Below are 15,106 nucleotides of genomic sequence, written 5' to 3'. Positions count from 1 at the left end.
CCACCTCAACCAGACGTTCATGACCATCAACCCCAAGACGTTGACGCTGCTCCACGACCAAGATCCGCTAGTCATGTGCCTAGAAGATCGACCAGGATTAAGGTACCCCCTGACAGATACGGGTACCCTTGTTAATTATTTTTTGTAACTCTGGGAGGAATGTAGTGCTGCCTCCTAGAGGAAGAAGAAACAAGCTACTGTTGCTAGACATGAGTCTGTGCAAACAGGACCTGGAATGGTGAACGTAGTTTCGTTATAATGTAAAGTATTACGTTGTTTGTGAGTTTGTGTAATAAATGCAGTTAATCTTGTTAACATATGTGTTTCCATCGCACAACAATAGACTTTCACAACATTTAACATTAGGCAAATCTGATTACAGAAATGAATCTCTGAGAAAAAACGAACCTGGTTTGATATATCACACAACCCCTTTCCTATTTGCAAAACCACCACAATCCAAAATAGAAAATTTCAGTATGGTGGTCCTGTCGAGGTTATTTTCTGAAAGGTAGTAATTTTCCGTTCAGTTTCCGAAATAATAGGGTGTTCTGCGACTTCTCACTCATCCTAAAGAGTATCTCGCGTTAACAAACTTGTCCAAGAAGAAATTGAATTAACATGCATTCCCAAATTCTGAAAGGACAAAGATACCTAATTTTCCATGATTTTTTTATGCATTTTCAAAATGTCCTGACTTTTTCATAACTGGTTCACTCATAGGTTAATATACCTGATTTAGTTTTTTCAGATCAGTGAGAACCTCTGAATGTTAAAGAAATGGGTGTTAGTGACGTCAAATAATGTCATAGAGAAAGAGGCAAAGGGAAAAAGTATTAACCCGCAAATATATATAGATATTAGAGTTGACATGAATGGATGTGCAGATAAATGTATAGCAATTTTAGTTCCAGAAAGGTGGACTGATTTTTTTTAACAACCGGTAGGAGGAAAAAAATCTTATTTTTCTATTCCCTTTTGCGAGGGTTTCCCAGTACCCATGGTAACAAGGAAACTTCTTCCGTCGGAAACAACTTTTTCACATTCACCTTTAAGGCTGCTTCTGAACGCACAAACTCTCAAACTTTTCTCAAAATATAATTCGTTTTTCATTGGTGTTGCTCTCAGAATCCATCTAACAGTTCTAAGAAACTTGAAAATAACATGCATTCAATGATCGATTGACGATATTCCGATTACCAAACAGTTTCTAAAACAAAATAAATTTCTTCGCTTGACTGAACAACTTTTAATACATTTATCGAAGAACTGTTTCTGAATACTTCGACAACCAGATTAACGAACGTATTCATTGAACCGAATAATTTTGCTAAAACAAACAGCAACCTTTGCGTTATATAGGCCACTTCCATGTCCGGACGCGTTGAATGATGGTCTCGCCACTGACGTTTCTGGGTTCAAGTCCAGCCTTGGGTATATCTTTGAGAGTGTCCATCAATTTCACCTAATCATTATCCATCCATACATCCTCATCGTCGCGATTACACTAAAGAAACATATTACGTAAGTTTGTATTTGTAATTTTATGTCGCTTTACTCCTACTTTTGGCTAATCGGGACTGTGAGGATGAGTGATGATTAGACGAAATTGAAGGGACAATCACAAGTAATATCCATCCCCAGACCGGGATACGAACCAAAGACCTCTGGTAGCGGTCTCTGCTACAGAGTCTGTTACGATACATTCGAAAAGAATTTTAACTATATTTTTCTTCAATAATTCCGCTTACTTTCTTGCCTTTGGTCAACTAAAGACGCAGTTGAATTCTCTCACGATACTATCCGACTCTAAAGAGATTTAACATGGATAAATACAACTCTCGTCAGTTGTACTTTTCGAATAACACCAGGACAGCATTTCCAACGTGAACCAAACACCAATATACAGAATTGAAAGCAATAATTATTGTTCTTGTATCTACGTTGGGCATGCAAATCTATATAGAAAAACTTCAAGATCATGTACTTCGTATCCACTGAAGCATTAATCAGATAAATCTTTAATGAGTTAAATGTCTATAAATAAAACCCCATAACAGTCAAATCACAATAAATATGCATTCTGCATGCCACAAGTTTTTATAATATTTTACATGGTGATCCAGTAACAACGTGTATTTATTTATTTTGGGCATATCCATTCTGGTGTAGCAACTGTTTAGCGACTTTTATTGGGAGGTTTGGTGATTTTGTGTTTTAAATGTTGGCAACACCGCTGTAGCCTTCTATGCCCAACAGAAAATTCTACAGAAAGAACAGCAACATCCCTCTATCAAAACATACAAGCACTATAACGGAAAGAGGCAACGTTTGTTTACAAATCTTAAGACCGGAGCATAAATTTCCCATTTTTTAGAACGCGGAGGTAACAACACCCCACGCTTTCTTAAACATTTGTATTGATCGTCGCCTTTTCTTTCTTTGTTGCTTTTGAAAGTCTGATATACGGCCACACGAAGGCGAGATAGATGGAGACGGGACAGATGGGAGTCTTCGTAAAGGTTCCCAGAAATTCAATTTCCTGAAAACGTCCTTCAGATAACAAGGTGACGACTGTCCGGGACAAGAAGTAGTTCTGAGGACTAGCGACATGCAATTTCTCCATTTTTGTTCATGAGCCTTGAATGAAGAGCACGTATGTTTGGGAAAACATTTTTTATATTTTCAGAGGTCGAATTAAGGCAAGGGTTCTGAAGATGTTATGTTCAAAAAAGTCATTTTTCCAACAAGAACTCACACACAACAGCTCCTCTGGAACCGACGCCTTTTTGTATACTGAGATGCGCTTGCGCAGGAAATATCTACATAGCAGGCCGGGTTGATTAAAGTACTCAGTATCTTACTCTGTCCCGGGAATCTCTGGAGCAAGCAAACTAAAACAAATCTTTGTGCAAGTAGTGACGCGAGAGGTCTCGACCAATGAGCACGTGAGAGGGGAAGTGGATGCATCGACGGGAAGACGCAGCTGCAGCTACCAGACGTTTGCAGTAACGCGCACTACTTTGCTCCACCCGCTGTTTTCATCCTTTCAACTGTTATGCGCGGCCTTGCTCCACAGATTGCAGTGATGAAGTATAGCTGGTAGTTTTACCTGTCACTTTAAAGCTCTGCTTCAAAATGAGAGAGACGAGATTTGATAGTATTGCCTTGTCTCATCTCCTGAGTGAGGAAGATTGTCTCGTTCTCATTCTCGAGACGATATCCAAACTTAAGTCTCTGCTTCAAGGGAAAATATTGCCTCTCCCATGGCGGACTGGTGACGCTAGCGCCTTGTATTCAAGGTGTTCGAATTTCCTTTCGATCTAACGTCGTCATACTCTGCTAAGCAACACATCTCCATGCATAGGGAAAGTTTATGTGAATGCTTCTACTATTAAAGAGTATGAACAATATAATTCATACTGAAAAGAAAAATGTAGTGAAATATCCGTTGCAATTTCTGACGGAGACGGAACGCGAAGGTTCCAGATATGGACTAACTGGAACGCCGTTCCGGTCCGGTCCATTTCAAGCCCTGGTGCAGGGCCATTGTTGAAAACATTTCCATCAGAGATCACGAACTCGGGGAACCTTTTGTAAGAGCAAATACGCACTTTCATACTTCACCCAGGATTTGAGTTGAGTTGTTGTTTTAAGTCCACTTTATGCACATATAGGCTAATCGGGTCTGGACCTGCAGTTTAAAGTAGGATCCGAACCACTATGTGCCTCCACCAGGCATCGAACCAGTACCCAGGATTTGAACCTGGAACCTCTGGCATTGTAGCATGTGTTACGTTCCTAGTAACTTTCCTCACCCTTTACTCCTATAGCCGGGAGCATTGAGGCTCTAAGGGTCTACACTGAAACCTATCTTCAGGGTAGGTGCAGAACAAATCCAAGCAACGTCGTGAAGTTTTAATGAAATGTTTATTTACTGCTTGAATACTTACAGCCAGTGGTTAGGTAATTCATAACTGGAACTTGGAGATCAATTGTTAATAGATAATTTCAAACTTACTGGAAAGGTCAAACTAGGGTGGCCCAAAACTAGGTTTTACAGAAGAGCGGCATACACCTATTCACTTCTTCCTAGACTTGGAGTTATCACCCGAGATTGCCAATTTAGGTTTTACAGAAGAGCGGCTTGCACCTATTCACTTCTTCCTAAATTGGAACTTATATCCCATTCGGCTAACCTAGGTTTTACAGAAGAGCGGCATACACCTATTCACTTCTTCCTAGATTAGACCGTTCCTATTTGGCCAGTCTAGGTTTTACAGAAGAGCGGCTTGCACCTATTCACTTCTTCCTAGACTGACACCAGAACAGACCTCCTTACGGACCAAACTCCTTCGTATTTATACCCAAAGTTCCAGCCTCGAACACCTGTCTTTAGGTAATTTCTTATTACAATACTCTAAATTACAACAGAAAGATATTTGAAAAATACATAGTTTGGCAATTAATAATTTACAAAGAAAGTTTACATATTCATTTGAGTTAACAATTATTTCTTTAACGTTGATAAAATCTTACATTTTGGAAATATACAAATTTAAATGTTCCGCCATTATTTAATTACAATTAGGTTAGTTCATCAAACATGGATAATCTTTGATTGGCAAATCTATATTTACATCATAATAAATGCCCGTTGTCTTAAGCGAGCTGTCTTCATTAGATAGTTACAGAAAGGTGAATACATTAGTTCAACAACGCCTTGATTGGCGCGTTCATATTTGCGTCACAACATGTAGTATCACGGACATTAACAATGACTTGAGGTAACACTATATCAATTTTTCTTTTAACATGGAATCTCAAAGTTACAAAATAAGTAAGGTCGTAACACATGCTACAACTGACCATTCCACACCGATGTCAGCTCCGACCTGTCCAGCACTGTTCGTTATGGTGAACTCCAAAACACAGAATTTACACAGAAAGTGCACGAACTATTCACTGCATTTATCAGCTATTAATCCTGCTTTCGCCCCTCCCTTTTAACATTTCATGACAGTTTATTTCAAAATCTAGGAGCATTAATTCAAACTGTTTGATCACACACTTTTTCTCGCACTTCATTTCGTGACCGTAAGCTTCCGTAAAAACACCGTAAAAGCACATTTTGATCGTGTTTCATGTGGTGAAAGCGCCAGTAATGAATTACGGAAGACCGTTCCTAACAATGACAGCAAGTAGTCTCCCTTTAATTAAGGATTTTGGTCGTGGTTGCTTTTATTAATTAGTGGATGTGCGACATTCCTTGAGGCGGGGGAATTTTATGCATTATTGTTGGCTTCAAGCTTTTGCTGGGCAGGCAAAAAGACAACCGTTTCCACTCCAAACCAACGAGCGAGCGCGGAAATTATGAGAAACGTAATATGCACACCAGCGCCATGTTTAATGTATGAGATCTAGCGGTCGGAAAATGTCCAATTACAAAAACTGCAATGGGTCAAAACTCACGGTTAACGATCTGGTATTATTTTAAAAATTCAAGCGCCAATATGATTTCACAATTTCATTGCCCTGTAAACGTTCCTTGCACTTGACAAATAATCTTTAACCACTTTCTTTATTTCTGCCTTGGGTTTATTTGTTAGCTGCTCTACGAGCACATCCATGAAAACTGGGAATATTTATTGGGGGGGGTCTTAATTAACAAGACTGTTTAGTTGGACACCTTTAAAAGATAACAAATTGTATGGATGCAATGAGTTTGTTGTTTCACTTTTGTTTTTAACATCTCTATTTGATATTGAACTTGAATTTGTAGATCATTCATAACACCCGTGACAAAACAAGTAAGACCCGTGACACAGGATTTTTTTATTGTTTAATATTGAATTTAGGGAAGTTCCAAAAGTAAACACGCTGAGGATTTAATGTTCTTTATACATAACGCAATATATGATACATGTCAATGCATTAGGCTCAATCAGGGACCAGTGCTTTTTTTTCTTCAAGCTTTCCAGCTACAAAAACAGTTCACAAGTTTGGTGACACCCATGACAGTCTTATTTTCTTTAATTTCCCCTAACGTGATTTTATTTTGGTTCTTGTCAGTTTGGTTGCAGGAAGTTATTGATATAATATTTTCGTTCCTGTTAGAATAGGGAAAGAAAAGTAACTCTCACTACCAGGTGGTGTAAAAGTCAGTTTACCCAAGAAGCACAAGAAGCACATTGAGAGAGAGAGGAAGTGAAAATAAGATAATTAAACCTAACTCAAGCTAAATTCAAAGGGACGGTAATGTGCGAGAAAAAACACGTCTAGGACCCTGAACTGTCACAATGACGCACGTTTATCTGAGAGTAAAAAAAAAAAACATCTGCATCGAATATCTGTTCGAGGTGAGATCGGAAATAGCGGCATTCACCACATCCCGAAATTGGAGAAGTGGAACCCATGCAAATTGCAAATAGTGCAGAAATGTACCATGTTAGTGTAACATTTCTGAGAAACAGAGTCCAAAAAAAAAATCACGTGTTTTTCCGTATTCGATAGACATGGATTTTGAATCGGAAGGGGTAGCTTTAAGGATTGTGACAGCAGTTATGAAAAATATAAAGATGAGATTTCGGTAAATAAGTCTTTATATTACACATACATTGCAGAGGATAAGGTAAAGAATAACTGGAGTAAGAAATCGAATAAATCAAATGCTCCTACCTGGCGTCCGATCCGGAACCGCAGCCAATAGGCGGCGTCGCTGCAGCCACGTGAGGCTCCTGACTCCCATCATCCCTATCGGCAGCGTCATACTCATTGGCTACGAGTTGAGCTCGGTTGAGCTTCGCCTGTGTTCGGAAGCAGAATGGCTGCATTTTCTCTCAAATTGCATGGTTTCCTTATTCCAGTTTTTTTTTTTTACTTTTTACTCAAGTAAGGTAATATGGAATACAACGACGTATTCTCAGAGATATCAGCTTTACATTTCTTTCATAACTACTGTCACAATCCTTAAAGCCACCCCTTGCGATGAAAAATCCAATGCTATAGAATAGGCCAAAACCACGTTATTTGGACTCAATCGTGCTCAGTTGTCTGCTGTTGACGTCACCACTAATATGGTCCATTGAGAGTTTGGTCTTCATTACAAGTGGACAGCGACTCTACCTCTTGCATTCTGTTACGTGTACGGTAAAGTTAATCAGTTACTGGTCTTCTGAAAACCTAAAATGGCGTCAGGACAGAAACTAGTAGCGAAGTTAATGAGAAAACCCAACACCCAATTACACACATCAGCCTCCAGAGTAACCATCAAAATATATCAAAAAGGTATGATACTCGCGATGCAATCTAATATGGTTTACCTCAGCATATTTACCTTATTCCACGATCGCCTTGCCACGCAGTTATCTGTTCATCTTTTGGCACGCAATCTGATAAGTGCGATACAAGCAAATGATTTCTGACAAAACATTTTTTACGGTACTGTCCACAGATATATTTTTAAAAATGTTTTATCTATTTTGCATGCGATGCTAGGCAATATGGAGTGTCATTGTATTCAGCATTCAACAATGAGGGTGGGACATGTCCAGGAAAAATTATAATAAACGCTGCTATCTATACAGGGTGTCTTAAAGGTAATAGCGCAAACTGACACAGGTGAAAGTACACGATAATAAAGAAGCAAAAAAGTCTCAGTAAACATGGGTCTACAAACGAGCCATTTTCGAGATAATAGCGAATCTGTGATTACAAGCCGCCACTGATTTCATTGTTTGTAAACGTCGTCCTAGTTTGTAAAATGCTAATAATGTGTGCGAATGTGTGGATACAAGCCGTACCACCTCTCGGAAATGTTCTGTTTGATTACAACGCCACCTCTCGGGAATGTTCTATTTTGTAAACAAAGAGCAAACGTAGGGGTGGGTGTGGGAAGGGGTGACATGTAAAAATAATCGAAAACGACCGATATTAATGTGGAATCCATAGTTTTCGGAGTCGCTAAGCTAATTGGTGACATTCATGCTGACATTTAATCAAGCTTGGCACGAGGGTAATATCTTGTGTGAAGGGGTGGGTTAAATACCTGTAAATAAAATTAGTTACATTTTACACTATAATTAGAATTCATTATTTTCCTGTCTAATAGAAGATTGGGATAAATAAATACCCGGGCAACACCGGGTAATCAGGTAGTTAGAGATATAATGTAAAATTTCTACTCACCACACTTATCGCCTTCATCTTCGCCATCTGAACAGTCCTTAGTGAAATCGCAAACTTTGTTCCTATCAATGCAGATTCCGTTTGAGCATTTGAATTGGTTGGGTGTGCATGCATTCATAGGAGGCTCCTCTGTAAAGAAAGAGAATCATTTGCGTTAAGTTAGATGCGAATTGCGACCATACATCTTTTTTCAGGAATATGCAAAGCAATTTGTTTCCTCAGAGTGAGCAATGCTTTTTTTAATTTTTGAAAAAGGGAATAACATTAATTTTACTATTCCTGTAAAAAATCTCAATGACCAGAATGAAAATATTTAACCACTCATTTTGCAGGAGGCAAGTGCCCTAGTTGTTCCCCAACTGGGTACGCCCATATTTGCAACTTCTCGGAACTTCTATTTACAAAAGACATTGTGGAGAAACACTGGAATGAATTTTCTGAGCCAACACGATGCATGTCCGCTAAGAAAACTACATTGATTACGGTGATCACACACTAACTGAATTTGGAAACATTTCCCTGGGTCATACTCACAGGCAACGAGACATTATGAGTGTTTGTTAATACCAGGTATATTTTATGTTGCAAATTGTAATAGTGCAAGCAACTAAGTATTGTGGACCGTACGAACTGGCAGGTGTAGTGTTACCTCATCAGTTTCATTGACACACACACTATTTGAAAATATGGTTCATTGATAAAGAAGACGTGACAGCCATGATTATTTGACACATTTCCTAAGCAGTTGTACCTATTTAATACTTCAACCAAGCACATCAAAAGATTAATTAAAATATCAATTACAAAAGAAAATCATATAGTTATTATACCTGAAACTAATAACAATATACGGAAAAAACCAGTTGTATCTATTAAATTGTTCAACCAAAGATATCAAAAGATTAATTAAAATATTAATTACAAAAAAGATAATCATATAGTTTCTTTATTTCACAAAAAAATACGTGAATGCAAACTTCACCAATAATAATAACGTTGATTCCGCATCGTTCATTATTTGATAAACTATTATTTGAACAACTCTGTTTCTACATGCATTTGAGCAAAGGCTGTGCAAAATGCAATTAGCGCAGTTGCACTTAGGTATTATTGTTAAATTAGCGGTATCTCCAACCACCTACCATGTAGTACGGTGGAATTAGGATATGATCCGGAAGTAATTACTAAAGAAATTATATTTGGGGGTGTTGTTCATCTACTTCAGAGCAAATTATAGCCAGAATGCTAAAACCGTACGGCTTGGGTAAATCTAATATCTAAGGAACAAGAATAAGACTAAATAGCCTTTGCCATGAATATTATGAAGAACACAAAACCTTATCAAAAGGTTGTTTCTTATTCATGAATTGCAGCAGTAGCTGGAATGTGTTACGTTTCAATGTATGAAGGTATAATAGAGTGTAAAGCCTGAATTGTAGAAGTACAGGGTGGCGCATAAGTCAGTTGACCCATGAAACTAATGACCGAGTGAGGAAATAATGATCGAAATAGTTCACAGATAGTGATATTTCGTTATCACTGGTAGGTTGTGGTTGCCTTGCAATTTCGCTTTGAGAGGAATGGTTTAGCTGATGGTGTACAACTGACAAGCGTAGCGTGATTGTGACTGTTTCGGGGAACTGAATTTTGCGCCACCTTGTATTAAAGTGAAGCATATAGTGGAAACATATGTACTGGCACGTTGCAACACGAAGGCTTTGAAATGTTTTAAGTCTATGTGGAAATATAAATGTCTATGAGCATGCCTAACATGACGGGCGCAAGGGACACTACCCCACCCCGAATATTCAGGTTTATGAAAATTTACACGTAATGGTATTTTTGTTAACCTCCTGAAACCTGAGAGAGTAGGGTAACAAAATTGTTATGATTTTGCAAATGTAACCGTTATTTATCAAAATAGTCCTGGATGATATTTTTATGGGCTTGAAAACTTTTTAATTCTGCCTCCACCCCCCGCCCCCCCACTCCTCCAAGTTAGATTCTGCTCCCCAAAGTTAGGTCCCAGGCTACACCTATGTCTATGAAAGTTACAAAAAAGCATGAGAATATTGTGATATAAAAGATAAGGAGGCTCTAAAATATTACCTAGAGACAGTGTAAATGATCCGCGCTTCTCAGAAATATAAAATAATTGGTTAAACATTGTCATCTCCTTCCAACATGGACGATAAGGTGTGGGAAGAAGAATTTGGGGACATTAAAAACAGCGCATTTCATAAGAATGTGCCGAACTATAACATTAAATACACTGCAGAGTGGAGGGTCCAACTTTTGCAGATGAGAACTATGGGTGAAACGGCCATGCCCAATCAAAGAGAAGCCGACTTAGTATTATCTCTTCTCTGAGGGAGGGGCGGTGTGAGAACATCATGCACCAATGATGGTATCGAGAGTATAGAGCTTATTCCCTGTTACCTGCCAAATGGGCCTCCAGATGGCGCAGTGGTAGCGTCGTCGCCTTGTAATCAAGGTGTCTCCGGGGTCGATTCCCGGTGGAGGCACATAGTGGTTCGAATCCCACTTTAAACTGTAGGTCCAGTCCCTGTGCATAAAGTGGACTTAAAACACAAACTCAATCAATCAACCCATCCTGCCAAATCTCAAGGAGCAAATAACGGAACACATTCTGAAGGTCCGTGGCCTATATAAGGTCTATGTAAGGTGGGAAGCTCTTCGGAACACCTTGGCAGCAGCTGCTTCGTTGCCTTTAATGCCCAACCACACTTACAGAGAAGGACGCTAACTATCGAAAAATCGGACCTCTAGGGTGTCCAGAAGAGAGTGGTTCCAGGCTCTGGAGCACACTAAAGGAATCTGGATAAATGGAAACTCTTTGCAAAGTGTGAACTTGACCAAAGTACAGCGCCTTTAGTATTGCATAAAGTTCTGCCATGTAGATGGAACAAGGATAATGTAAAGTAAAGCTGTGACTGTGCGAGTTGACAACAAGGCAAAACCCATTGATTCAACCCATCCATATAAAAGACAATAACAAAAAAAACTTAGGTGTCCCTGCCTTTGGGAGAGAAGTTAGAGACGTGTTAATGGGTCATGCACGCAATTCCTAAGTGAGGAGAGACTGAAAACTGAGGGTTCCAAGCAAAGCACTATCAACACCAAGTACTCAGGATCTCGTCTGCACAAACACAGAGTGGTGACCTTGTGGCACGAGGATGAAGACTGTACAGTCATCGTTCTCTCGTCAGAGACTGTGGTGACATAGAAGGGATGAAAACGATCGCAAGTGGTGGCAATAATGAAGAATAAGTTGCCTTTGTAGAGATGACGAGGACTCGATACGTCCATAAACAAGTAGAGAATGTACCGGTAAAAATACAACGGGACACAGACGAACACCAGCACGATGAACAGCGTTGAGGATGCGTGGTTGAGAAGAACGAGAAGAGGAATGCATAACACATTCACATATAGAATTTCGACCTAATGAGAGAACAATAAAGTCGAAAGAGAAAAATGCGGTCATAATCCCAAGATGTGTGACTTAATACGTACAGAAGGTTGACAACTCTTAGACAAGTTACTTCAGCTGGCAGAGATGGGATTGCCAGGGAACGAAAACACTTGCTTGCATCACAATATTGGACAGTACTAAGCACGATGAAGTGTTTTCGAATGGATTGAGAATTTCAAAAACGGTCGGACAAGTGACAAGCTCGAAGGAGCAGCAGAATGGTCATTCACATCCACTACTCACATGAAACAGGTCCATACCATGATTCTAACCCACGAGTAATTAACGATGAACTGGCAAACCATCTGCACATTGATACTCTATATTGTGATGCAAGCCTTAGGTAGATTTCGGTTCTTGATACATGTTCAGACCACAAAAGAGATATTACTGATCGCTGTTCTTTAGATTTTTTTAATTTTCTGCATTTTATGTAATTGTAATTTGCAAAAGTAATCGCGTGGCATATTGCTTTTATGTAGCGAGGGCAAATGTCTGTTTTATATACCTAAGAAGAAAAATGCTAGCTTAAGGGTGATCATACTGCAATAAATAATATTATTATTAATAATAATAATAATAGTAAGATATGTTGGATCGTAAAAACACACTTTCCGGGTTCGATACCGAGTGGAGGTACATTTCACAGTGGTTCAGACTCCTCTTTAACTGTAGGTGCATAAAGTGGACTTAAAACAACATCAACAGCAAACGCAGACCACCGTAACGGAGTGACTAGCACAGCGCACTATGATGCCAAGGTTCCTGGGTTCGAATCCCAGCCTGACCATGGGTGTTCTTACTATTTGTACCTTCATCAGTTTCATCATATTACAACTCATCCTCATCTTCGCCATTAGCAAAAATTGGCGGAAAGTGAGGTAAAATAGATAAAACCAATCGTGAAAACACAGTTCATTAATGTAAGCTAAATGAGAGAATGTGTAGTAACGTGTTTGAAAAAGTAAATGAATTATTGTTAGTGAAATTTAATTTGGTTTAATTTTGTAATTTAGGGTCATTTTTCTGCCACTTTCGGCTAGCCGCGACGATGAGGATGAGTGATTACGAAATTGATGAAGGGACACTCTCAAAGAACACTTAAGCCCAGAGCGGGATTCGAATCCGGGACCCCTGGCCTCGTAGCGCACTTGGCTAACCGGAGCGGTTAACGGAAGTCGGCTGTGAGAAGAGACATAATGCAACATGTGCGCAATGGTGTACAGATACATATCTATCATTGACCAAAAGCCAGTAAGATCTACTCTGAAATTCAACCACGACAAAGAGAATCGCGTAACGGTGCAAATACCAAACATAAAGTTTAATGTCCGCAGCCAAAGTTGCATCTCTGAGGACAGATCTGTATCACTTTTTCATGGTGGTTCATATCGTCCTCTGCCACCGCCGGAAAGGCTGAGGGCAAGCTCTCTAAATACAATCGAGTTCCAGTACTTGCGTCGGTCTCTCTCCACCGCCCACGTCACGGAAGTGTGGGAGTCGCGACGCTCGATAACTCTTAGCACTGGCTCGAGGCGTGGGTGTGTATCGCCCGAGGATCTGCAGAGCAACTTAGTTACGGAACAAACACACTCTCTCCCTTTGCTCCCGAGCACAAAGCAAGAGGCAAGGGAGAGAGGCTAACTGGAAGATCGTCGCGATCAACAGGTTCGTCATTGTTCGTGCAATTTCGTAACAAAGCTTTACTATCTGATATCATAGCAACGATTTGGCTTATTGTGTAGATTCTTTGAGCTCGGCCATATTTGCGTTTTGTACACAAAAGTACATCCGATTTTTCTCAAAATAAACTACCATATGTTTCTTCTGCGTACGTTGAATTGTTGTTGTTCTTTAAGTCCGCTTTATGTGGAGATTAAGTAAAGGGACTGGGCCTACAGTTTAAAGTGGAATCCGAACCGCTGTGTAATGTGCCTCCACGCGTATAGAACCAGTTCTGTGTACGTGGTACAGAAAAAAATAAATAGGTATATTTTTCTATATTTCAAGGTTTCTTTGTGTATGGATAGACTAATTGAAAGGGACAACAAACTCTATACAAATACCGTATTCTCGCGTCTATTAGCCGCACGCGTGTATAAGCCGCACCCCCTTTTTTGGCCTTAGATTTCAGGAAAATAAAATTTCTCGTGTATAAGCCGCACGAGTGACTTTTTTTTTTTTTTTTTTTTTTTTTGCGTAGGTAGCCAATTTCAAGTAAGTATTTTAAAAGTATTTTAACCTTTATTTTAGCGCAATGATCTACATATTAATACCCTATCATTCAGTTTGAGTCCTCAAAGCCCTTATTCACTGTCGTTGCTGCTACTCGTTGAAATATTTTCTGCACAAGACGTATTGTCATCTTCATCACTAGCATCATAATCCCACAACATTTCATCCTGGATACCATCTAGGGCATTGTATATGCCGCACTTCAGAAAACCCTTCACAATTGTCTCCGATTTTACACTTTCCCATGCTGCCAGAATCCATTCACACACTTGCTTGACAGTCGGAAGTTTGATCTTTCCTGTTGCTGTAAGCTCGTGGTTTCCTGCACTAATCCAGTCATTATACAGACGCCGGAACGCAGCTTTAAACGAGCGAATTACACAAACGTCGAGGGGCTGCAGTACAGACGTTAGACCCCCAGGAATCACAGCTACATCCGTTTTCAACTGTTGCAATTTTGTCTGTATTCTGTCTGTTAGGTGACCACGAAAGCTGTCCCACACCAGCAAACTCTTTTGGTTCAGCAATGCACCGGACCTTCTATTCCACACTTTGTCTATCCAGTCCAATACCAGTTCTTCTTCCACCCATCCTTTCTGCTGGGCACGTATGATAATACCCGGCGGAAATGTCTCCTTTGGCACATTCTTACGCTTCAGCACAACATACGGTGGCAGTTTCCTTCCATCTGCAAGAACACCCAACATTACGGTGCATCGTTGTTTCTCTCCACCCGTGGTCTTGATCGATACGGTGTGCGAGCCTCTCGGTGCAACTGTGCTGGGCATAGGCATGTCCCAGTAAATAGGTGTTTCGTCCGCGTTGCCGATCTGAGACAAGTTATAATCATTCGACTTTCGCATTCGAATCACGTATTTGTGAAATTTAACAATTTTCTGATCAAAGTCTGCAGGGAAATGTTGCGCAATTGTTGTCCTACGGCGAAGCGATAAACTTTTCCTACGCATAAAACGAACACCATCCCGCACTAGCTCGGAAAGCTTGACGACTGATGTCTAACTTTGAAGCTACTTCACGAGCTTGAAAGCGTATCATGTCTACGGTTACAGCATAGCCAGCACTTCTCCTCTCATTTACAAAGGCCAAAACTTCTTCTTCTACCTGTGGAAATTTGGCTCCTTTTCCACGAAATGTCTTTCTCTTGCCACTTCTTGCAGCAAGTTGTTC

General features: G+C 39.8%; 1 protein-coding gene across 1 annotated transcript in view; it reads right to left on the bottom strand.

Annotated features, from left to right (window-relative positions):
- Alk (Anaplastic lymphoma kinase) overlaps positions 1–15,106 on the bottom strand; it is a 714,232-nt gene that overhangs the window by 286,346 nt on the left and 412,780 nt on the right. The window contains exon 6 of the mRNA XM_083111550.1: positions 8,188–8,316. Within this exon, the coding sequence (XP_082967676.1) occupies positions 8,188–8,316 (129 nt within the window). The remainder of the gene's footprint in view (positions 1–8,187; positions 8,317–15,106) is intronic.

The sequence above is a fragment of the Lepisma saccharinum genome, chromosome 25 (genome assembly GCF_977018435.1).
Source record: "Lepisma saccharinum chromosome 25, izLepSacc3.1, whole genome shotgun sequence".
Lineage (NCBI taxonomy): Eukaryota > Metazoa > Arthropoda > Insecta > Zygentoma > Lepismatidae > Lepisma > Lepisma saccharinum.
Note: the sequence above shows the minus strand (reverse complement) of the source record. Positions and strands in the feature narration are given on the sequence as shown.